The sequence below is a fragment of the Bombina bombina genome, chromosome 11, assembly GCF_027579735.1.
Source record: "Bombina bombina isolate aBomBom1 chromosome 11, aBomBom1.pri, whole genome shotgun sequence".
NCBI classification, from domain to species: Eukaryota; Metazoa; Chordata; class Amphibia; order Anura; family Bombinatoridae; genus Bombina; species Bombina bombina.
Window position 1 is genome coordinate 90,003,773 of NC_069509.1, and position 27,606 is coordinate 90,031,378.

Below are 27,606 nucleotides of genomic sequence, written 5' to 3' on the forward strand. Positions count from 1 at the left end.
AGATATTGTAAAGAGTCCCTGTAAATATATTTTACATTTGTATTATTATGGATTTGGAACACTGCTGGAGTATGAGATTCTATGTTGGGCTAGGAATAGTAGAGGTAACATTTAAAACACTGTAAAATATGCTATTAAAGGGACAGTAGTCAAAATTAAACTTTCATGATTCAGATAGAGCATGCAATTTTAAGTAACTTTCTAATTACGCCTATTATCAATTTTTCTTCGTTCTCTTGGTATCTTTATTTGAATGTAAAGCTTACGAGCCGGACCATTTTTGGTTCATCACCTGGGTAGCGCTTGCTGATTGGTGGCTACATTTAGACACCAATCAGAAACTGCTACCCAGGTGCTGAACCAAAAATGGGCCGGCTCTTATGCTTACATTCTTGCTTTTTCAAATAAAGATACCAAGAGAACGAAAAAAAATTGATAATAGGAGTAAATTAGAAAGTTGCTTAAAATTGCATGCTCTATCTGAATCATAAAAGTTTAATTTTGACTAGACTATCCCTTTAAAGGACCACTAAACAAATGAAGGCATCATAAATAGACAATGCAAAAGCACTTAAGTACATTTTTTTCTGACAAATTTCAAGGTTAGTTTTATTTTCCTTCCCACTGTATCATGTGACAGCCATCAGCCAATCACAAGTGTACATAAGTCTATGAATCTTGCACATGCTCAGTAGCAGCTGGTGACTCAAAGTGGGCATATAAAAATATTGTGCATATTTAGATAATGGATTTGAATTAGAAGGTTGTTTAAAACTGTATGCTCTATCTGAATCATGAAAGTTTAATTTTTGACTTTAGTGGTCCTTTAATACCAAAACATTCAGAGAATATACATAATAATTTCTGTTGATAACCTTTCTCCTGAACATCTCACTGCACGGGTAGTAATAACGTAGAACAGTAACATCTTTTAAAAGCACCTGACCACATATACATATATATATATATATATATATATATAGATATATATATATATTTATTTATATCTATATATATATATATATATATATTTATTTATATCTATCTATCTATATCTATATCTAGATATATATATATATATATATATATATATATATATACACAGTATCTATATATATATATATATATATATATATATATATATATATATATATATATGTTACATATGTACATACATACATACAAAGCAAACAGCATCACATCACTCTGTCTTACTGGTTGGAGATAAAAAGGGGGTCCCTTACAATCTGTGTCAACATCCAATTTCCGTAACATAGTCCAGAGTAATTACATTTATCTTGTTGTTGCCAGAGAGTCAAGCAATACATTTTGAAGCAACATCTTTGTTGGTTCCTCTGACAATGAAAGAATGAAGCTAGGCCATTCAGCACCTAAGAAATGTATGTGATACTGCAGTAACGGTCAGGGGGGATGCGGTATCTGTACCCCTAGAAGATCATAAGCAAAGACATTCCAGAAGATAGCAAAAGCGAGGAAGGTGGCATAACATAGAAGAATAACCCACCAACCACACTGGTCTTGAAGGTTCTCTTCGTAGCTACGTAAAATTGTTAATCCCATGCTGACCCCAACCGCTGCTCCTGCCAGGTGAGCCATGAAGCTGGGTTGTGGACCAGCAGCAGGTAACGGGGGAGAGAAGCGAAGCCAGACTGCTCGGCCCACCTCTGAACTCACTGTGACATAAAGGAAATGCATATGAGCGCAAAGATAATCCATAACATGTCCTGAATTTTAGAGAGAATTGATTAGTGGCAAATGCAGTAAATTGGATGCAATTTTAGATAAAAATAATTAAAGGGACACTGAACCCAATTTTTTTCTTTCATGAATCAAATAGAACATCCCATTTTAAGCAACTTTCTAATTTACTCCTATTATCAAATTTTCTTCGTTCTCTTGTTATCTTTATTCGAAAATCATGAATGTAAATCATAGCAGCCAGCCCATTTTAGGTTCAGCACCATGGATAGTGCTTGCTTATTGGAGGCTGACATTTCCCCACCAATAAGCAAGCATAACCCAGGTTCTCAAACAAAAATGGGCCGGCTTATAGACATCACATTCCTGATTTTTAAATAAAGATAGCAAGAGAACAAAGAATAAATGATAATAGGAGTAAATTAGAAAGTTGCTTAAAATTGTATGCTCTATCTGAATCATTAAAGAAAAATATTGCGTTTAGTGTCCCTTTAAAATAAAAAAATCATGTGTCCAAAACCTTTAAAGAATATTTCTACCTTAAAAAGATAAATTAATTAAGATTTTAACTGGACAGTTAAGTCAAAATGAAACTTAAACAACATTTTAAACCACTTTGCAGTTTACTTTTGTTATCAATTTTGCTTAGTTCTCTTGGGATTCTTTGTTAAATAGTATTCCTAGGTGAGCTCAGGAGCGTTCATGTGTCTTTAGACATCTGGCACAAGTGTTTGCTGCAATGTTTATAGCAAAGTTGTTATATATTGTTGCTAAAGACATGTACACACTCCTAAGTAGGAATTAGCCTACCTAGGTTTACTCTTCAATAAAGGATACGAAGCGAACAAAACAATTTATAACATTAGAACGTTGAAAAAAAAATTGCATGTTTTATCTCAATCATGAAAAATGAATTTTGACTTTACTGTCCCTTTAAGTATATATATGAAATAAAACTACAATATATTTTCATTATTTATTTTGTCTCTTTTCCTGTAATTCTATTCTGACAGTTTGTTTTCCAGTTCCTGTTAGAAATGGAGGTGCAAAATCATGTTTCATTATATATTTTATTATAGTGACCTATTTAGAACTGTCCCTAATTGGTCACAGCAAAGAATCTAACCTAAGTTACAACATGGCAGCTCCCATTGTTTAATAGACACTAAAACTTTACACTTATTTTGTCAATATTTAAACAACTAATGAAACTTTTCTTTGCATGCATCATTCTACCTAGCATTTATTTAAGGCCAGATAAGTGGAGCGCAGAATTGCGCTTTCGATAGCTCGATATTTGCGCTCCACTCATAATACCAGTGCACGCAATTGTGCACTGGAATTTTAAGTGGGTCACAGTGAGTTAATATGTGTTCACACACATATTAACACATAAATATATATGTACATAAGCATATACATAGATATTAACAGGGAGCACACCGTTCCCATAGACCACAATGAAAAGGCACTTTTTAGTGCCGTTTTTTTTTTTTCTAACACCCCAGGCCCGCCAACTTTAACCCCTAAAAACAGTTTTTTGCAGTTTTGTTTTTTTTTAAATAAAAAAATATATACTTTATTTTGGGGGTTATTTTGAAAATTAACTTCTCAGAGCGCTAAGCTCACTGTAGCAATAACTACCCACTTATAATGGACCTTAGGAGTCGATTTAACATTGTGCAAGCGGACATGATCCGCTGTAGCAGATCATGTCCGCCGCACATTGATAAATGCCGACAGTATACGCAGCGCTGTCGGCATTTATCATTGCACAAGCATGTCTAGTGAAATACTTGTGCAATGCCGCCCCCTGCACATTCACGGCCAATCGGCCGCTAGCAGGGGATGTTAATCATCCCAATCGTATCTGATCGGATGATTGCTGTCCACCACCTCAGATGTGGCGGACGAGTTAAGGAGCAGCGGTCATTAAACTTGTGTTTCTGATGAGCCCAAAGGCTTGCGCGGAAACTGCTGCATTCACAGCATAATAAATCAGCCCCTTAGTGTTTAATGTCCCTTTAACATTTGCCTGCCATGAAAATCTAAGTGTCTGTTTTTCAGTAATATGAATTTTTGTGCAATATTCACTCTAAATGCATTAATTAATCATAATTCTTTTATCCAGATACTCACTACAGACCAGTGCAAGAATCATTCGCAGAACCTTGTAAGGACATTTCATGCCGGCCCAGTTCTATGGGATAAAAAAAAAAGGTTACTAATAATGCTTCTAAGTGATATCATTATAGTTAATATGGACATGAAAGTCAAAATTAAATTTCTTGATTCAGGCAGAGCATGCAATTGTAAAAACAAAAACAAAAAAAAACATTCCAATTTACTTCTATAATCAAATTTACTTTAATAATTCCTTGGTTATACCTAGGTGTCTGAAGCACTACATGGCCTAGTGCTGCCATCTAGTGTTCTTGCAAATGGATAACATTGTTGTAAATACTGCCGCCATGCAGTTCTTAACACACGTGCACACTCTTGAGTCTACTTTTATGCTCTTCAACAAAGAATACCATGAGAACTAAACAAATTTGATAAGTAAATTGTAAAAAAAAAAATTGAAATTGCTTAGACTGTCTCATGTTCCTTTACAATATATATGTAAGCATTTATTTTTGTAATGCAGTTCTTAAAGGGATAGTCTAGTCAAAATTAAACTTTAATGATTCAGATAGGACATGTAATTTTAAAGGGACAGTCAAGTCCAAAAAAAACTTTCATGTTTCAGATAGGGCATGCAATTTTAAACAACTTTCCAATTTACTTTTATTACCAATTTTGCTTTGTTCTCTTGGTATTCTTAGTTGAAAGCTAAACCTAGGAGGTTCATATGCTAATTTCTTAGACCTTGAAGGCCGCCTCTAATCTAAATGCATTTTGATAGTTTTTCACCACTAGAGGGCATTAGTTCCTGTATTTCATATAGATAACATTGAGCTCATGCACTTGAATTTACCATGGAGACAGCTCTGATTGGCTAAAATGCAAGTCTTTCAAAAGATCTAAAATAAGGGGGCAATCTGCTGAGGCTTAGATACAAGGTAATGACAGAGGTAAAATGTGTATTATTATAACTGCGTTGGTTATATAAAACTGGGGAATTGGCAATTAAGGGATTATCTATCTTTTAAAACAGCAAAAATTCTGGTGTTGAATGTCCCTTTAAACAACTTTCCAATTTACTTTTATCATCAAATTTGGTTTGTTCTCTTGGTATTCATAGTTGAAAGCTAAACCTAGGTAGTCTCATATGCTAATTTCTAAGACCTTGAAGGGCGCCTCTTGTCTGAATGCAATCGACAGTTTTTCACAGCTAGAGGGTGTTAGTTTGTGTGTGCCATATAGATAACATTGTGCTCACGCCCATGGACTTACTTATGATTGGCACTGATTGGCTAAAATGCAAGTGTCAAAAGAACTGAAATAAGTAGGCAGTCTGCAGAGGCCTAGATACAAGGTAATCACAGAGGTAAAAAGTATATTAATATAGCCATGTTGGTTATGCAAACCTGGGGAAAGGGTAATAAAGGGATTATCTTTTTAAACAAAAATTCTGGAGTAGATTGTCCCTTTACTTGGTGATATATAAATCAGCTACTTCCATTATCACATTTTTTTGTTCTCTTTGTATCTTTTGTAGAAAAGAATAGAACATAAGCTCAGGAGCGTGCACGTGTCTCGAGCACTAAATGGCAGCAAATTTGCAAGAATGTTATCCATCTGCAAGAGCACTAAATAGCAGCACTATTTCCTGCCATGCAGTGTTACAGACCCCTACTAAGGTATCGCTTCAATAAAGGTTACCATGAGAACAAAGCAAATTTGATCATAGAAGTAAATTGGAAACTTAGTTAAAATTGTATGCTCTGTCTGAAACACAAAATACAATTTTTGAGTTTCATATCCCTTTAATTTTTCAATACTTTTTTTTATATCATCCTGTCTCATATAACTCATTTCTTAAAATACTAATTCAATTTTTAGGATTCTGTGTACTTCTATCCATTTACAACTGATATCAAAAATATCATTAACAATAAAACAGTTACGTGATTTATAAGCCCCAGGATTGATTATAAATAGAATATTCCACAAGCTATTTAGGAGCTGAGCCAAAGAAGTAGAATTTTGTATTCATGGAAACAACTCCAGCCAATCAGAATGCTTTTATATTTGTCCAAACACAGCAGGGTCAGCTGCTATTCCTCAAATGGTTATTTTCTGAACATACATATTCTGCATTTTAACCCTATTAACACCAGAATGGTTTATACATAAGTATTGTATCCTATAGTATTAGTTATTCATATTTTCATATATGGTACTAATAATTTTGAGTAGATACAGAGTGGTGGATTAAATAGTTAAATGCTGCCAAGCTCTCTGTTAATCATTTTTCAGATCTCCTGCTGTCAACTCATGCCACATCATGTCTGACTCTCTTTGACAGGAATCATTTGAGTAAAAAACATGGTGCAATCAATATAAGGTTTTCAGATGGGAATAATGATCAACTCTCTATATAACTTGTAAATAAATTGGAACAAAAAATATAATATTGAAATTCATAAATCTCACCTTTAGTGTCTTGTTAAAGTAAGTGTGTATTTACGTATGTCTGTTGTAGTTCACTGAAAGGAGCAGTGCATAAGCATAATAAATAATTAAACTTAAAGGGACAGTCTACACCAGAATTGTTATTGTTTTAAAAGATAGATAATCCCTTTATTACACATTCCCCAGTTTTGCATAACCAACACAGTTATATTAATATACTTTTAACCTCTGTGATTATCTTGTATCTAAGCCTCTGCAAACTGCCCCTTATTTCAGTTCTTTTGACAGACTTGCAGTTTAGCCAATCAGTGCCTGCTCCCAGATAACTTCACGTGCATGAGCACAATGTTATCTATATGAAAAACATGAACTAACACCCTCTAGTGGTGAAAAACTGTTAAAATGCATTCTGAAAAGAGGTGGCCTTCTATGTCTAAGAAATTAGCATATGAACCTCCTAGGTTAAGCTTTCAACTAAGAATTCCAAGAGAACAAAGCAAATTTGGTGATAAAAGTAAATTGGAAAATTGTTTAAAATTACATGCCCTATCTGAATCATGAAAGTTTATTTTGGTCTAGACTGTCCCTTTAAGTAGACATAACTCACAATGTGTGAGTATGGCAAAAAAGTATGCTTCTTTACACTGTAAGTATTCTTATAAATCAAGATATGGTGCAGAATTTTTTTTAAAAATAACTTATTAATGTTAATAAAAAGACAGCAAATTTGAATGGTGTTCTGCTGCCCACAAAGATTAAAAACACTTCTCCTGTGTATTGTAATGTATTAATATTCTCTATATAACTGTTGATGTTGATATACCATTAGTTTTCAACAAATGTTTCTTAGATTTATTTTAATATTATGTGGAGATTTTGCCAGTATTTTGTTAAAAAAAAAACAACAACATATATTATTGAAGAATTATGCCTCAGATATCACACAGGGTATGTTGGTATGTTATGGTGGTTATTTCTGCGAGAGAAATATGTTTTAGGTTCCTCATAATTTAAAGGGACGTTCCAAACCAAATTGGGATGCACATGGATGCATTTCAGTTTTAAATAGAAGCATTATTGTATTATATATGTATTAGCAAAAATGCTTCTAATAAAAGCTATGGCTCTTTCAGAGGTGTATTTGAGTATTCACCGTGCACCAGCACTTGCTCAGAGAGCCTAAGGTGCTTGATGCAATTTGGTCATTGCGGACATGATACTACAAGCATACATAAAAACAGAGAAGCGCTTAACCTGGGAAAGAACAATAGCATAATAGCTTGTTGTATGGCTAGTTACCACCCAAGAAGCAGCCTCTTTTGCTCAACATGTGCCCCAGACATACGTTTCGGCCTATTGTGGGCCTCGTCAGTGAGGTGCAGCCATATCCCTCTAGGCACACTGAGCAACGGGTCCACGTCTGGTTTCCCGCATCACACTTAGGGAGACTTCCCTCAGGGTCATAATTTGCATAAATAAAAACAGAGAAGCGCTCAACCTGGGAACGAACAATAGAATAATAGCTTGTGCAATGGCTAGTTACCACCCTAGAAGCCGCCTCTTTTTACTCAACATGTGCCTTTCACAGAGAACAACTTTCCTGTAGTATATCAGTCTGATCTTGACTTAACAGTGAAGTCCAGTCCTGAAATACCAGGCAATCAATCTCTGAAAAAGAGAAACGGCAAAACCCCAGACAACAAGTTTGTTCAGAGAGGGATTGCCTGGTATTTCGGGACTGGACTGCACTGTTTAGTCAGGATCAGACTGATATACTACCAGAAAGTTGTTCTCTGTGAAAGGCACATGTTGAGCAAAAAGAGACTGCTTCTTGGGTGGTAACTAGCCATAGAACAAGCTGTTATGCTATTGTTCGCTTATAAGGATTTATAAAGATCATTAATAACAAAAGGAAATATGCTAGCTAATGTTATGATTTTTATTAAACATAGAATAAAATGTATATACAATATGAATATAAACATTTGTATTAAATGTACATACAAATGCAAAAAGAAAATGATCTATTTGCTTAACCGATTTACTTCAATAGAAGTACAGGTACAAATCCCCAAATCTGTATTTCCAAAATCTTAATTATTTATTATTATTCTGAAAACCAGGTTATTTCAGTATAATTTACCTGATAAATTAATTTTTTTTGTAGTGAGAGTCTACAAGTCCTGACTGTTGGGAATTCATCACCTGGTAAACCAGGAGGCAGCAAAGACACCCTACACCAAAAACTTTATTATACCTCTAACTTCCCTTCCTTCGTCTATTGTTGTCAAGAAACAGAAAGCAGGAAAGAGTGTGATGCGGCTGGTCTTACCACTATCACTCCGCTGCAGAAGGATTCTTCAGAGAGATGGCCACACAGAAAGCGGTGTGACTCCCTCAACATGGCGGCCGCCATGCTTCCCAGCCGTTTGTAAACCTTTGCTGCCTGCCTTGACCCTTTGCCTGATTAACCACTTGTGAACCTTTGCTGCCCTGACCTTTTGCCTGTTTAACCGATTTAGAATCTTGCTGCCTGCACCGACCTTGGCTTGTTTACTGGACTCTGATTTTGGATTATCCCATTCTGCTGTTACTTGTGTATGCCTATCCTGTAACAGAATCAAGCTTACTTATCACTATTATTGTGTGAACTTTTATCATTGCTGAAGCTGGGCTTACCATTACTATACTTACCCTATAACTGGAGGCAAGTATCTTAATTGTTATCTTTGTGATATTTATACCATTTCCCAGGCTATTGGGGTCCTATCTGGTGTCTGATTCTGACAACAGTAGGTGCACATTAGAACTTCCGTCAACTAGTTAAAATGGGTGGCTTTGTGGACTCTCAACACCAAGAAAGACATTAATTTATCATCAGGTAAGAATAAATTATGTTTTCTTTCTTGAAAGGGACATTAAACACTAGATTTTTCTTTACATAAATGTTTTGTAGATGATCCATTAATATAGCCCATACAGTTTTTTGTTTGTTTTTTTAAAAATGGATAGTTTTGCTCATTTTTAAATAACATTGCTCTGACTCCTAACCAAGCCCCAAAGTTTTAGGAAAATACTGACGTATACCTACTCCAGGTTGCTTCCATTTGTGTAAAAGGTCTTTTCATATGCAAAGGAATGGGGAGGGGGAGAGTCTGCTATTTCCCACTTGCAGTGGGTGTTCAATTAACCTTTTAAACAGAGCTAAACTGGAAGCTTCTAAGTAAGTTTTTAAACCATTTTATACTGGATTTTTATATCCGTATCTGTGCATATTATTCTTTATAGTAGTGTCTATTACATGCAGTTTTATGAAAATTGGTGTATACTGTCCCTTTAAGGTGGTGAGAGTCCACGATTCCTGACTGTTGGGAACTAATACTAATGGAGTCCACAAAAAAATGGGTGGAATAAAGACAAGAAGGTAGGCACCTATTTGCCAGCAACGGCAACCTGAAGAAACTTCCTGCCAAAAGCTTCCTCAGCAGAGGCAAACGCATCAAAATTATAAAATTTAGTAAAAGTATTCAAAGATGACCAAGTTGCTGCCTTGCAAATTTGATCTACTGAAACCTCATTCCTAAAAGCCCAGGAAGTATAAACTGAACAAGTTGAATGAGCTGTAATACATACAGACAGAGACTGTCCTGCTTCCAAGTAAGCCTTGTGAATAAAACTGTTTAACCAGGAAGCTAAGGAAACAGACGCTACCTTCTGACACTTGTATTGGCCTGAAAACACTAAATTCTTTAGTGGTTTACAGATAGAATTTCAAAGCCCTGCCCACATCCAAACTGTGTAACAACCTTTCTTTAGAATTTTTTGGATTAGAACATAAGTTACTACAATTTCCTGATTGATATTATCTGAAGAGACCACTGTAGAATGAGTACGCAAAACAGCTTTTCCTGATGGAACACAAGATACGGAGGATCACAGGAGAGAGCTGACAATTCGGACACCCTCCTGGCAGAAGAACAAATCCTTCCAGGACAACAACTGAATGTTAAATTTGTGCATTGGTATAAAAGGAGGATATTGCAAAACTCTCAAAATAAAGTTGAGATTCCAAGGAGCATAAATTGGTTTTATAACCAGTCTGATTCTAACTAGAGCCTGTACAAAATATTGAATATCTGGAAGATTAGCAAGCTTCCTATGCAATAAGACAGAAAGCGCAGGAATGTGACCCTTCAAGGTACTGTCCGAGGAACCCTTATCTAAGCAATCTTGAAGAAGCTGGAGAATGTGAGGAATTATAAAGGAATAGCAAGTATAACCTTGCTCCACACACCAAGATAAAGAAACTTTACAAACATTATGATACATTTTCCTAGTACTGGCTTACGAGCCTGAATGGATTAACCGTTTAACCTCCAAACAATCAAATTGAGAGATTGGAGATTTTGATAAAAGAAGGGACCTTAAGATAGAAAATATGGCCGTTGAGGGAGATGTCATAGTGGAACACTGGACATTTGAACCAGACCGGCAAGTCCAATGAGGCCATGTAGGAACTATTAGCATTGCTGAAGTTCGTTGCTGTTTGATCTGAGCAATCACACTCGGGTGAAGTACAATTTGTGGAAAAAAATAGACTAAGAGAAATAGCCAAGGAACTACTAATGCATCAATCAGCTCCGCTTGAGGGTCCCTGGGAAGCTTGTGATTCAGATGAGACACTATCAAGTCTATCTCTGGGAGACCCCAACAAAAAACAACAGATAGAAAATGTCCTGACTGAGAGACCATTTCCCTGAGTCATATGTCTCAAGTAACCTACCTCCCAATTGTTGACTACAGGAATGTGGATTGCCTAAATTGTACACTGATTGGAGTGTGCCCAAGCAAGAATGCAAACTAATTCCTTCATTGCTAGGGAATTGCAAGTACCGCCTTGGTGATTGATATAGGCTACCACAGTATTGTCGGATTGAAAGCTAAAAAAATGTAACTGACCTGAGAAGAGGCCAAGTCTGAGGAGCTCGGAAGATCGCATGAAGTTCTAAGATATTGATTGGTATCCTTGGCTCCTAAGGAGGCCAAACTCACTGAGATCTCTGAGGACCCCAGACTGCGTCCCCAACCTGAGAGACTTGCATCATTGGTAATTATTTCCCATGATGGATGGAGAAAGGATATTTCCAAGAAACCAGATTGAGTGACGTCCACCAGGAAAGGGACTGTCTGAACTAGGCATCCAACCAAATTAACAGATAGATTGGTGTAATCTCCATTCCACTTCATGCATAGCTGAACAGATTGAAGGTGAAACCTCACAAAAAGGAATGGTATCTGATACTGCCACCATCAGATCCACTGCCTCCATATATTGAGCCACTGAAGCAAGAGCTACTGACTGGAGATTCTGACAAGCAGACTGAGGTTTGAGCTTGCATTGATCCGTCAATTACAGCTGGATGGACACAAACTATAATTACTCTCAAGAAAAACACTCTTGTAAAAGGTATTAGAGAACTATTGGCAATGTTTACATTCCAGCCATGACTGCAAATAAACCAGATCAGTTTCTCTTTATGAACAGTCTCTAAAGGTAAAGATGGCAACTGAACCAAAATATAGTCCAAGTATGGTGCTACAGCTATACCCTGGGTTCTGATAAAAGGCAAAAATGCCCCAGAACTTTGGTAAAAACCCTGGGAGCTGTATCTAGACCAAAAGGAAGTGCTACAAACTGATGTCTGTCCAGAAAGGCAAAATAAAGAAACTGATGATGCTCCATGTGAATAGAGATGTGAAGGTAAGCATCCTTCAAATCTATGGTTGTCATAAACCGACCCAGAAGGACTAACGGAAACTTGTTGAAGAGTTTTAGATCCAAAATGGGTATGAAGGTTCCCTCCTTTTTTTGGAACAGTAAGGAGGTTCTGACAGAGGAACTGGAAGGAGCACCCCCATGTTTTCTAGATCCTGAATACACTAAAGGAAAGCAGATCTTTTTTCAGCCTCTTGGAAACATGAGACGGAAGAAACCTCCCTTGAGGAGCTTGTGGCCCTTGAGACAGAGAACCGAATGAGACCAGGCCTCCTGGAAAAGGCTCAGCCTGCCCCCGACCAGCAACAAGTCTGGATCGGGGGCTGCACCTTCATGCTGATTTTGCATTGGAAAGAGATTTCCTAAATCATTCTGGACTTGTTCCGTACTGGATTGGGCTTCCAGGAGGACTTTGAGGATTCTGACTTTTGGGAAGAAGATGACTTCTGGGTTCTGTACTGATGAAAGGAGTGAAAACATTTATTAGATTGGATTTGGATCTCTTATCCTGGGGTAGAAAAGCTCCCTGCCACACATAACAGTGGAAATAATAGAATCCAAACCTGGCCCAAACAAGATCTTTCCTTGAAACCATGTCTGCAGACCAAGATTTCAGCCATAAAGACCTTATAGTAAGGACAGCTAAAGTTGTAATTTTTGCATTGATGCAAATTATTTCAATTACCACATCACAATTAAAAGCGTTACCCACTCTTAAGAACCTTATACATTCTTGAATATCCTCTAAGGAAGATTCAAATGATACAAACTCCAATAAGGAATCACACCAAAGAGATTCCACACCAGGAACACAAGTGATGCCTACAGCTGGCTGAAACAAAATTCTTCATTGAAGAAATGGCTTCCTAAGATAAATTTCCAACTTCCCATCCATAGTATCTCTGAAAGAAGTGCTGTCTTCCAGAGGAATTGTGGTTCTTTTTGCTGAAGTAGAAATGGCTCTGTCAAAATTCATAATGGTTTCCCAAAGTTCTAAATTAGAAGTAATTCCTTGAATATAATATCCAACACTGCTTCTAGAGCATGAGAAACATCCTGAAAAGCAGGTCCAGATGATTTACAGCCTTATCCTCAACTGGTTTAGTGTCCTGACCCCCTAAAGTCTGTAAAACCTGCTTAAGCAAAGAACATAAATGCTCAACATTAAAAGCTACATAACGCCTCCTGAGATTCCAGATCAGAATTTGTAGACAATTCCTCTGAAGACAATGCACCCTCAGAGAATAAGGTAGAGGTCTCAGAGTCTGCATCCTGAACTGCATTGGTAGAAGCAAATACATTAGGTAAATAACCTCTAGCAGAAGAACTAGAGGAAAAACTTATATGCTTACTCTAACTTGAAGGTGGCATAGCTGTTAAAACCTCAGAAATAGTAGACTTCAGATAGTCCTTGAAACTTGCGGAAAAATCAATAGCACCTCCCCTACAGAATTCACATGCTGTGAGCAACCAGATCGTGTGGCAGCAGAAGTAGACATTTGAGAATGCAGTACAGAATTTAAACAGGCTGGAGGACAGATAGTAGTCAATTTGTAATGCATGTAATTTGTTAGTTGGAAACATAAAATCTGTAGACCCACTTTTCTCTATAATGTAAGAGAGGAGAAAGAGCTGAAAATTAAAATACCACAGACAGAGTAAATAGTTAACCTGTACATGTTTATAGAGGCTATGAAACACTGGAATGCAAAGGTACTGAGTCAGACTGCTCCAATATGAAAAAAACTAGTAATTCATATAATTATAGTATGCATTTGACGTATGTAGCTGACATTCAGTCCTCCGTCTATGATGCCCATAACTGTATGAACCTACTGAGCCTGCAGGATGTGTGGGAGAAAGTACTTTGCCTTGAAGTCCACACACCACTGTGCTTACCCAGCTGTAAAGTATGTGACAGTTTAGAGCCCATTCAGTACTGCACTAGACAGCAGAGGATTCACATTGGGAGTACAGCAGTAGCTCCAAACAGGAGCAGACTGAAGGACCAGTCCCAGCAACACCTGTGGCTGGCTTGTGGTAAAGACTCCCGCAGGAGGTTTACATGACACAGCCTAGTACTCCTAAGCCCCTCTCTTCAAAGTTTTACCTTATGAGAGGAACAACGAGGTAAAAAAAACCTTCTACTTACAAAAACTCTTGAGCCACTCACGTCTTCAACGGCTCCTTGGAGATGCAAAGAAAGACTGGGAGGTACAGGGAAGTGGGAGGAATAATAAAGATCTTGATGTAGGGTGTCTTTGCCTCCTCCTGAAAGCAAGGTGAAGAATTCCCAACAGTCAGAAATTGTGGTTTCTTACAATTTACAATTTTCCCCACTAGTATAATCTTTGGTATAAAAGTATTAAACTACCTTTAGGTAAAAATTTTAAGCTGTATTATAAAATGTAAATATTGCCTAAATAACATAAGATATTGGTACATAAGACACTTGGTTCCATCCCCTCTCAAAACTGTCAGATTTTTACAGATGCAAATATCCAAATGTTCCAAAATCAAAACATTTTCCAGTTCCAAGCAGTATGGATAAAGTTTTTGGATAAAGGACTTTGGATAAAATCAAAATTAAGTTATCATGATTCAGATTTATGCAATTTCAAGAGCCTTTTCAATTTACTTCTATTTTCAGTCACTTTGCTCTCTTGAAAATCTAGGCAGGCTCAGCAGCAGCAATGCATTACAAAGAGCTAGATGGTGATTGGTGGCTGCGCATATATGCCTTGTCATTGGTTCACTAGGTGTGTTCAGCTAGCTCCTAGTAGTTCACAAGCTGTGTTGAAGCTGACCTTAATCATATTTTTAAACTGTTGCTTGCGTATAACACATTAGCACATTTAGTTTTTACACGTTTATGTCCCTTTAAGCTTGCATGCTATTTTAAATCACAAAAGTTCAAATATAAATGTAATTTTAAATAAAAACATCAAAGGGGGCATTGTAGTTAAAAAATGACATTCAATGTATTAGAATATGTCATTTTTGCACTTCTCAGCATGGAAACCCACAAAGTTCTATTCAGGAGCCACAGAGATCTCCTGGTCCAGATGCATGAAACGACAAGTGAGCCAATCGTCAGCAGCAGCCGCGCAAGCCCACCAATCACAAGCTGTGTTCAAACTTATGAGCTACAATGCGTGCAGCTCCCAAGCAGGACTTTACCTATGTGTTTAACAAATTTGCAGTGATTAAACACAATAAGTAGTGCAAAACTGTAATGGCCATATTCCTAGCCACTACAATTTTTTTAGTTCTAACAGTTCTAAAACTAATAGAGATGTATTTTTTAGGAGAAATTTATCTTTTGAAGCTCTGCAGATTTAAAAAGATTTTTTATTGTTGTAGGCCTATGTTTTGGTAAGTCTGTCACCTTTGTAAATTTATCAGACCCGCATACTGATCATGCTGCCTTTTTCCAAAACATTATAAATAAAGTGGTGAATCTTATAAAAGGTTGTTTATTTCTCTGTGGTGATTTTAACTTAAAGGGATAGTAAACCCCAAAAATGTTCTTTTATGAAGATAGAACATACAATTTTAAACAACTTTCCAATTCAATTTTATTATCAAATTTTGTTCATTCTCTTGTTATCCATTGCTGAAGGGACAGCATTGCACTACTGACAGGAAGCTGAAAATATCTATTTAGCCAATCACAAGAGACAAATGTGTGCAGGCACCAATTAGCAGCAGCTCCCACTAGTGTATGATATGTGCGTATTCATTTTTTAACAAGGGATACTAAGAGAACGAAGCACATTTGAATATAGAAGTAAATTTAAAAGTGGCTTAAAATGACCTGTTGTATCAGAATCATGCAAGTTTAATTTTGACGTTCCTATCCCTTTAAAGGGACTTGGATGTATTTCAGTTTTGAATAGAAGCATTTTGTTATATACACGTATTAGCAAAAATGCTTCTAGATAAAGCTATAGCTGTTTCAAAAGTGTATTTAAGTATGCTCCATGCACCAGCATTTTAAACAACACATGTTCAGAGAGCCTAAAGTGCTTGTTCCATCTGATACTGACTCAATTTATTAATTGCTGACATGATTACAAGCCCCACTGCTGCTCTGAGCAGCTGTAGTATTTAAAATGCTGATGCACTGAGAATATCTAGCTATGCGTCACATGGACATGCAGAGAACAAGGCTAACACTAAAACAGTGATAACGTTTACTAGAAGCATTTTTGCCTATACATGTAAATTGCAAATATGTTTCTATTCAAAGATGTAATTCATCTATGTGCATTTAAGTTTTGATCGGCATGTCCCTTTAACTTTAAATCCATCTCTTAATAACTCCACCTCACGATCCCACATTTCTATCAGTCCCATTAAGAAAAATGTATTAACTGTGTAAATATGTGTCTCGAAAATGAGGCAACTAATTTGAGACACCGCCAGTATGAAAGTGCACTAATTCACAAATAAGTATTTAAAAAAAAATCTGCTGCGCCAAAAAACACTCAATGAAGGTCGAAACAACTTTACATTTATCAATATTGCCCTAAACATGTCACAATACTAATCTTTCTGCTCTAGTTGTTTTAAAAAATATTTTTATTGCCTTTTTTTTTAAAGGGATATGAAACCTAAAAAAATTTATTTTGTGATTTGCACAGAACATAAAATTTTAAAAAAGTTTTTAATTTTCTTCTATAATCAAATTTGCTTCATTCCTATGGTATTCTTTGTTAAATAAATACATAGGTTGCTGTCTAGAGCACTAAATGGACAACATGCAATGTTTGGACTACAATGCCCCTTTAAAATTCCATAATGTGATTTTTTTTTTTTTGGAAATAGACCTCATAATCTAAAATCCATCTTCATAAAACCTTACCATAACAACATTAGCAAGGTGAGCAGAGCAGAGAGCGTATACGCCCCCTGATCCTCCCACCAATGGCGCTCTCATATCAGTGACAGAAACTGCAAGCGACCCTGGAATAAAATATAAGAGATAAAAAAATGAGTGAAGTATAAGGATATATGGATCCACCTGCAAAAACATTTGTAGAAGTAATTGATATACAGCTAATAGCATATTAAAGTGATGGTAAACTCTCGCCTTTATAAAATCAGATCCGGAATGTAAGTGATATTTCAGATGGAGTTTCATTCATTAGCTGTCATAAAGATACGCTATAAATTACTTTTTAATATAGATATGAAATTAAAATTCCCCGTGCTCCGCAGCCCACTTCAAAAGTAAATTTTTCTGTGAGCCAACGGTTTGACTTGTTCTCTAATCCAGCGGTCACCAACCAGTGGTCCATGGACCACTGGTGGTCCACAAGAAGATGTTAGTGGAAAGCAGGAATTAATCTCCTCTGATGGTGTCAACCCCGTTGTGCCGCAACTCTCTACAGTGCCTGACTGGACATCAGTGAAAACCAACGGAGGAGAAGTTAAATTACAATCTCCCTACACACGTTGCGTAGTACTGCGTAACTTGCGTAGCTAGATTGTATTTGTAACTCCTCCCATCCGGCGTGCTGCTCAGAGGAAGATGCTTCTATTCTAAAGCCAGCAGAGGTTGGTATAGTCTTGGCTTAAAATAGTGGCATTAAAGTTTATAAAAAAGAAAATCTTAAAAAACTATTTCTCTCATATTTCATTTATTTTCTTCCCTTTACCTGTCTCTTTGTAGTAGTTTTCCGAATTCCTTCAGATGGACTTACATCACTGTTTGTCCTCCTCCCCTCCATCTTCTTTTTTTTTTTTTTTATTAAATATTAATTATTTTTTATTCTAATAATTTTCCAGCGCACAAAGCCATTCCACCTGAATTCCAGTAATTGCCATCCAGCAGATCAGCCATATCTCACCAGTATTATAGTAATTGCCAGTAACATCAGTCGTGGTTAGCTCACATCCATATTGAGAGCTTTCTGATATAAACTTAATTTATGAATCCAATGTCTGTCCATGATCATAAGTAGTTTAGAATAATTCCTAACTGGGGAGGTAACTTGGAAGACTTGTGGTTCTTTTTAAACATAATTATTTTGTTCCCATTTTCTGCCTCTCTGTTTCCAGTTCAAAAAAGTTAGCACTCACCCTTCATCTGTCATTTGGAAGTATTCTCTCAATTCTGTCATTCAGTTAGTTAATTCCAAAAAATAATTCATAAAAATGTGTAAATATATACATAATGCAAACGTAGCTATAGTTATACCAGTTATGTACAATATGTGTGGGTGTGTATATATTTATAGTGGGGGGGGGGGGGGGTGTTCTGTTAGGGACCAGGCCCTGCAGAACTTAGTTTGCGCAAAGAGTGAACTAAATAATAGGGTGGAATGGGGATTCAGTAGTGACAGCCGTGAGTCTCAGGTAAAGGGAGGATGTCCTAGGATATCCCTCCAGTAGAAAAATGGGCTGTAGTGGGTTTTGAGAAAATCGCCTCTATAGAGATCTATTCCCACATTCCCTGTGAATATTAGTATACAAATATGTGTATCCTTTGTTGAAGAATTATCAATAGGATATATTGAGTGAATAGTAGGATAAGGTATAATGCTGGTTGTCAGTTCTGATAGGTACACTCAATTCTGTGTTTTCACATATATTCCATGCATGTATTACTGCGTACAGGTAAAAACACAATAAAAGTAACAAGTCCAGCCACAATTAAAAAATATATATCAAAAGGAGATGTTGCAAGTGGAAAATGCTTATCACACTTTATCCAGTTGGTATTGCACTTACTAGAACCAACCTCAATCGTATGAGGTAAGTTGCCGCCTCTTGTAAGTGGGAAACTTGCAAGCAAGGAGGTGTGTCAGAATACTGCGGGGAACTTGGAGACTCTCCATCTACAGCAAACAGAATCCATACTCTAAGAGGAGAAGGCAAGATAAAGAACACAGATTCCATACTCTGAGAGGAGAAGAAAAAGATACAGAACACAGAATCCATACTCTGAGAGGAGAAGACAAAAGAGACGGCCTGGCATCTACCTACACCTTTTCCGGAAGTTTCCCACTTACAAGAGGCGGCAACTTACCTCATACGATTGAGGTTGGTTCTAGTAAGTGCAATACCTACTGGATAAAGTGTGATAAGCATTTTCCACTCGCAACATCTCCTTTTTATATATATTTTTTAATTGTGGCTGGACTTGTTACTTTTATTGTGTTTTTACCTGTACGCAGTAATACATGCATGGAATATATGTGAAAACACAGAATTGAGTGTACCTATCACAACTGACAACCAGCATTATACCTTATCCTACTATTCACTCAATATATCCTATTGATAATTCTTCAACAAAGGATACACATATTTGTATATTAATATTCACAGGGAATGTGGGAATAGATCTCTATAGAGGCGCTTTTCTCAAAACCCACTACACCCCATATATATATATATATATATATATATATATATACATACACACATAGAGGTTTGTACCTTTTTAAAAAAAAATCATGTTACTGGTCCACGGGATTCAAAATTGTTTGTTTAGTGGTCCCTGAGGGCCGAAAGGTTGGCGACCCCTGTCTAATCAACACTCTAGCTACAATAAAAGTGTCATATGGGGAGAGTGCTGATTGGACAACATTTCAAACCTTAAGCTCACAGAAAAACTTTGAAAAAATTGGGAGGCAGAGCACAGGATATTTGAATTTCATATCTATATTAAAAAGTAAGCTACAGCACATCTTCATTACATCTGTTGCTGAATTAAACTCCATTTAAAATATCACTAACATTCCAGATCTGATTTTAAAAAGGGGACAGTTTACCATCGCTTTAATATCTGCAATAATACAATATATTATAACTATGATACTCAAGTGGAAAGTTCAGAAATGTTGATAACCCTATAGACTTAAAAAAGGAAGTTAAATCATACTGAAATAAATTTCCATTTATTGGTTAAGCTCGCTTAGTAGACTCACCATTGAAGAATTATTTACCATTTAAAAGGAATACACATAATTTGAAAGCCTCCTATTTTCAGGTGGTATAGAATCAACCTACACATATACAGTATTATCCTTATAAAAAAATAAATAGAGCTAAGATATGGAAAATAGTATGATTTAATTTCCATTTATCTTGGCTCACCCATGTAGCATTCACTAACAAAGAACTATTACAGCATTGTGCACTAAAATAAAACATTGTAAAGTAATACAGTCGCTGTGAACAAATGCTGTTCTTGCAACTATGATCTAGTGAACATGTTGAAACAAATGTCATTGTTTTAATTGTAATCTGATTTAAAAGACCAACTTGTTAGATGTGTCAACTCAGAAATCAAATAAACAAGAGAGAATTATACGGCAATAATGTGAAATCCCTATGGAACCCAAGGGAAATGTACTCCCATAACCTAGAACCTCAAATGACTCTTATGATTGAGCTCCTTTATCTTACAATCACACAATCAGCAGATAAGTGGTACTATTCTTAAAATTTATTCCAAAAGATTTATAAAACAAAAGTTTAAAACTTAGATTAATAGTCAACTTCTCAGTCACTCAGGGTTTCTCACTCTTAATAAAAGCACTCAAACATTCTGTTTATGGAAAACGGAGCTGCATTATAATCACCAAACTAAGTTCTGCTCCATGATCTTTTATATGCAATGTGGTAAAGTGGACAACCCCTTCTAGTGACGCCAGGATATATCTGACACATGTTGGTGCACCAAAGCAGCTTTTTCATGGATACTATCCTCATCCACCGAATCAGTGGAATCAGTTTAACTCTCAAATAAAGGGACAGTAAACACCTTGTAATTACAAAACATTTCTGTTGTGTTGCTATAGATGGGCATATCAGCCAAGACTAAATAAGTTTAAAACAAATTAACATCCTATAATGCAATTGTTTTTCAGTAGCTAAAGTGCACTCTCACTCCATTCCAAACAACTTGAGGGTGCTTGGGTGGATATTATTTGAAATAAATAGAATGGACCCAGCACTCACTCTTCATCTGTCTATTTATTAGTGACGTTTCAGAACTGAGGAAGGTGAAGGTTGTTCCTCGAAACATCACTTATAAATACACAGATGAAAAGTGAGTGCTGGGTCCATTGTATTTAATTGTATATATATATATATATATATATATATATATATATATATATATATATATATATATATATATATATATATATATATATATATATATATATATATATATATATATATATATATATATATATATATATATATATATATATATATATATTTATATATATATATATATATATATATATATATATATATATATATATATATATATATATATATATATATAGTAGTGAAGAAAAGGGATGCACTCGCCAGGATTTTCAAAGTTACCATTTAATGTCATCAAATGGTAACTTTGAAAATCCAAGCGAGTGCATCCCTTTTCTTCACTACTATCAATACTTCAGAAGCACCCTGGGTGGATGAAATGTTAACCGTGAGTGCTGGCCTGCCTGCTGTTTATATACAGTGTATGTATATGTGTATATATATATATATATATATATATATATATACGGTATATATATATATATATATATATATATATATATATATATATATATATATATGAAACAGAAAAAATGGATTTTGGTAGCACTATTTCTTATAGACAACCTTATAATCTTAAATTGAAATATAGATAATTTGCTAAGGGAAATTAAACTTTGTTGAAAGTCTTGCAATTGGTTAATATACCAGTCCCATAGAATATAGAAAGGTGGTAGATCTATAAATTCAGTCTATACATAATATGTTTGAATTCCTTAAGTAGATATCAAAAATACATCCAGGATATTATTTCTGAAATTGCCTACTTACAGGACAAAATCTCAATCCTATGAGGTAAGTGTATGGCACTGCAGGGGAGCACTCCAGTTATGCACTTTGGGTAAGTCTGTAATCCTCACAACTCTGTATTGTGACCTTGTAATTGTTCTTGTGCTTTTAGTAGTACTAGACCATACTAAAAATGATTGTTAGAGCACATTACTAATATTAAAATGGGAGAGAAATCACATAATCTTTCATTACACTATAAAAAAGTACACAACATTCGACAAAGACCCTAAATGTCTCAGGGGTACCATTCTTTACCAAAGGGAAACCACACAAAAGAGGTGGAAACAGAACAATTGCTCTAAGAAAAAAAGAAACCTTTTGGATACACACAACGAAGACCCTAACGCCACAAGGGCTAAATAAAAGATATAGACCTAGCAGCATTCTTGGAAAAATAATTGAAGTTCATATCAATTAATCTGTCTAGTTTTTATGATAGCAAACTATGAAGTCTTTAGGATTTTATATTTGAAAGTCCAAAATGTGAATTTTTTAATTTGATGTTTTAACATATTTATAATGCTAAAATTATTTTCCATAAGAAAACCTGAAATTAACTTTTAAATTGCTCTTTTAAGAATTATTTAAATTATTAATTTATTTATGTATATATACAAACCATTCTAAGATTATTATGCCCTGATCCATATATTTATTTTACATGACATATACTTAGAATAGAAATATTATCCTGTAGATTTTTACCATGAATCAGGATTATTTTCTAATTATTTTATTATAATTTTTTAAGCATTTTTTATTTTAGACATCCTAAATGATGTTTGGAAACACAATAAGTGTTTTAAATCATTCAGTAACTCTCATATCTGTTTTTTAATATTTAAAGATTATTATAAAGCTGGAAATAACGAGATGGTATTGTTCTAAGTACCATTCTATAACATTTTATTGATAATGTAATTTCACAGTATCTATTAGTATCCTAATCAGTAACAATCTCCAAATGGCCAGGTGAGACTATCCATTAGACCTAGTATAGATTGTATGGGTTTTTTAATACAGGTAGCCCTCAGTTTATGCCGGGGTTAGCTTCCAGAAGGAATGGTTGTAAATGGAAACCGTTGTAAATGGAAACCCAGTTTATAATGTAAGTCAATGGGAAGCGAGGGAGATAGGTTCCAGGCCCCTCTCAAAATTGTCATAAGTAACACCTAATACATTATTTTTAAAGCTTTGAAATTAAGACTTTATATGCTAAACAGCATTATAAACCTAATAAAATAATCACACAACACAGAATATATAATTAAACTAAGTTAAATGAACAAAAACATTTGCTAAACAGCATTATACACCTAATAAAATAATCATACAACACAGAATTCCCTTGCATTTTACTGCAAACAGTTATTTCTATGCATTCCAATCTGGACTGATTTATAGACAGGAAGATCTTGTTCCTTTGAAATCTGCTCAATAGCTCAGGTCTGGTTAAACTGATTCATTTCAGCTTGCTTGGTTTTGCTGCAAAACAAGCGGATAGCTCCACCTAATGGCTATTTTAATAAGCGCACTGCTTCGAAAATGCTTTTCAATAGCAGTCACATGACTGGAAAAAAGGTTGTTATTCTGAAACGGTGTAAATTGAACCGTTGTAAAACGAGGGCCACCTGTATATGTATTTGTTTTATTGTATAACTTTATATAACCAAAGTCTTAGTGTTTTTTTCTGTATTGGATTCAAATATTGTGAGCTGTCACCAATATTAAAATACTAAGAGGGATTGCCAATGTATATATTTAACTGCTCACGTGATCTCTTATGGTCCAATAATACCCAGATAAGCAATACAAATTCTAATTCATAGTATCCAACTAACTATTCGTTTTAGTATAAATAGTCCCTTTAGTTATATAAGTGTATTTTTAAAGTATTATTTGATAACAGGTTTTAAAAAAATCTTCTCCAGTGCCTATACTAGTATATCCATTCAAAACAACATTGGCTGTCAGTTATCACAAATGTGTTGATGCAGCCGCTCACGTGACTACACCTAGTCTGATGAAGTGGACAGTAGGCTCCTTGAAACGTCACTGTACACAATAAACTATTGTTTTTTGAAAGTCCAGCGAGTGCGGATCTATTACTTGGAATCACATATATACTGTATATATATATATATATATATATATATATATACACACATACATACACACACACACACACATACATACATATATATATATATATATATATATATATATATACACAGACACACATATATACATTTATGGGCAAAAAAAAATGGCACCCCTGCATTTCTGTCAGATAATGCACCACTTCGCCCAGAAAATTGTTGCAATTACAAATGTTTAGGCATTCTTGTGTTTATTTCTTTTGTTTGTATTGGTAGGACACAAAAAGTGGAGAAAAAAAGCCAAATCTGACACATTCCACGCAAAACTCTAAAAATGGACTGGACAAAATTATTGGCACCTTCTCAAAATTAATGAGAAATCCCTAAGACCCCTAGGGAAGAGAGGGGGGTTTAAGCTATCCCCACAAATCTCCCTCCAATAAACCTATGTACTTAGAGGTGGGCAGTGCCTTATGCTAATGTTATAAACATTGTAATAAGGAAAAAGAGAAAGAAAAGCATAAACTGGCACACTTGTTGGGGGATTGTTAAACAATTGGGTGCTGTGTGGTAGATGGGTGATTAAAACATAACTTTTAATAAATGTATATAAAATAAAAATTGACTATGCCATGAAATAAAAGTACTTAAAAAGTGTCAACAATAGACACACTGGCTCCTCTTATCATCGATACAGCAATCAGTCTGTAGCGAAAGAAATCAACAGTAGTACTCAGGTAACGATATTTTCTTTTATCATAGACTAGTAGTAAGCTTTCTAACAGTATTTGGATTAACTATTTACAAAGGACTAAACGGAGAATCAACAATAGGATTAGAGGGCCCTAAGGGCTTCTCAAACAATTTAGCTCCATTAGAACAATCAATATATTAAGCTAGTATTTGAAGCTAGTCTATGTAAATATTACCTTAAAAGCCAACAAGTAAACTATTGTTTATACCAGGATAAGAGGAGCAGTGTGAACGCCTGACGCGCGTTTCGCAACTGCTTTTTCAGAAAACATTTATTAAAAGTTATGTTTTAATCACCCATCTACCACACAGCACCCAATTGTTTAACTATCCCCCAACAAGTGTGCCAGTTTATGCTTTTCTTTCTCTTTTTCCTTATTACAACCTTCTCAAAATTGTAAGAATAGCATTCCAAGTTTGTGACGCTCCTGTAATTTGTAATTAAACTCACCTGTATCAATTAACAGGTGCTGATAATATAGAAATCACACCGGCAACCAGTTAAAATGGTGAAAAATTTACTCAAACTTTCTGTTGTGTGTCTCTGTGTGCCACACGGAGCATGGAGAAGAGAAAGAGTAGCAAAGAATTGTCTGAGGATTTGAGAACAAAAATTGTGGAAAAGTATGGACAATCTCAAGGTTACAAGTCCATCTCCAGAGATCTTAATGTTCCTGTGTCCACTGTGCGCAACATTGTCAAAAAGTTTACAGCCCATAGCACTGTAGCTAATCTCCCTGGACGTGGACGAAAGAGAAAAATTGATCAAAGAGTGCAATGAAGGAGTGTTCGAATAGTAGATAAAGAACCTTGATCAACTTCCAGACAAATTAAAGCTGACCTTCAGGCACAGGGTACAAATTTATCAGCTCGCACTATACGTCGCCATCTGAATGAAAAGGGATGCTATGGTAGAAGACCCAGGAGGACACCACTGCTGACACAGAAACATAAAAAAGCCAGATTGGAGTTTGCCAAAAGTTAACTAAGGAAGCCAAAATCCTTTTGGGAGAATGTGCTGTGGACAGACAAAACAAAATTACAGCTTTTTGGTAAAGTCCATCATTCTACTGTTTCCAGAAAAAGAAATGAGGCTTTTAAAGAAAAGAATACAGTCCCTACAGTCCAACATGGTGGAGGTTCACTGATGTTTTTTGGGTTGCTTTGCGGCTTCAGGCACTGGATGTCTTGACTGTGTGCATGGCATTATGAAATCTGAAGATTACCAAAGAATTCTGTGGTGCAATGTAGGGCCCAGTGTCAGAATGTTGGGTCTCCATCAGAGGTCATGGGTCTTACAGCAGGACAATGACCCAAAGCACATGTCAAAAAGCACCCAGAAATGGTTTAAGACAAAGCACTGGAGAGAGTACTGAACTGGCCAGCAATGAGTCCAGATCTCAATCCCATAAAGCACCTGTGGAGAGATCTCAAAACAGCAGTTGGGAAAATGAACCCTTCCAATCTGAGAGACCTGGAGGAGTTGGTGAAAGATGAGTGGTCCAAAATTCCAGTAGAGAGGTATAAGAAACTCATTGATGGTTACAGAAAGCAATTGATTTCAGTTATTTTTACAAGGAGTGTGCTTCCAAATATTAAATTGAGGATGCCAATAATTGTGTCCCATCCATTTTTGGAGTTTTGATTGGAATGTGTCAGATTTGGCTTTTTTTTCTCCACTTTTTTTGTGTCATACCAATATAAACAAAAGAAATAAACATGAGAATGCCCAAATATTTGTAATTGCAACAATTTTCTGAGCGAAGTGGTGCATTATCTGACAGAAATGCAGAGGTGCCAATATTTTTATACACATATATATTTTTATACACAAAATATACACATATACAGTACATACATCAAGCAAGTCTATCAGCACCATTTTTCCAACATATATACACATATAAACACATTAAAGGGACACTGAACCCATATTTTTTCTTTCATGATTCAGAAAGCGCATGCAATTTTAAGCAACTTTTTAAATTTACTCCTATTATCACATTTTCTTCATTCTCTTGGTATCTATTTGAAAAGCAGCAATGTAAAGCTTTCGAGACGGCCATCTTTGGTTCAGCACCTGGGTAGTGCTTGCTGATTGGTGGCTAAATGTAGCATGCAATTTTAAACAACTTGCCAATTTTACTTTTATCTAATTTACTTCTTGGTATCCTTTCTTGAAAAGCATACCTAGTAGAGATGGTTCGAATGTGGCTAAATTGAAATTCAAATGTTAGAACAAATATTCCTTTGTAAATTTGTTTTACACAATCGAATATCAATAAGAACAAAATTTCTTTAAGATTCGAAAATCAAATGTTATTTTCAAATTTTGCTTTTGATTGCTTTTGATTTCGAATGTTCCTAATAGTTCAAATATACACATTCGAATTTCGAATGTGTTTATTCAATATATTAAGAACGTTCAAAATCGAATGTTAAAATTTCAAATCCCATACATTAATTTGAATTGAAATCGAATATCGAAATTTCGAATCGCATAAATTAATTTGAAATCGAATGTTATAGCTAACAGAAAGAAAACATACAATTTGAATATTTGAACGTATATTACCAAATGTTAATTAAAATTGGAAAACTAATATTAAATTTAAAATTTGAATGGGCAAACGTATAAAAATTTGTTTTAAATTTTGAATGTTGCTAAACATTCGCCCATTCCTAATACCTAGGTGGGCTAAAGATCAGCAGTGCACTACTTGGAGCTAGCTGCTGATTGGTGGCTGTATGCCCCTTGTTATTGGCTCACCTGATTTGTTAAGCTAGCATCCAGTAGTGCAATTTGTGCTTCTTCAA

At 35.4% G+C, this 27,606-nt stretch overlaps 1 protein-coding gene across 1 annotated transcript in view; it reads right to left on the reverse strand.

Annotated features, from left to right (window-relative positions):
- Nucleotides 1-1,196: 1,196 nt before the first annotated feature.
- Nucleotides 1,197-27,606, reverse strand: part of RHBDL1 (rhomboid like 1) — a 180,439-nt gene continuing 154,029 nt past the window's right edge. The window contains exons 6-8 of the mRNA XM_053695256.1: nt 16,941-17,041; nt 3,859-3,919; nt 1,197-1,694 (exon numbers count right to left, since the gene is read on the reverse strand). Of these exons, the coding sequence (XP_053551231.1) occupies nt 1,423-1,694; nt 3,859-3,919; nt 16,941-17,041 (434 nt within the window). The 3' untranslated portion in view covers nt 1,197-1,422. The remainder of the gene's footprint in view (nt 1,695-3,858; nt 3,920-16,940; nt 17,042-27,606) is intronic.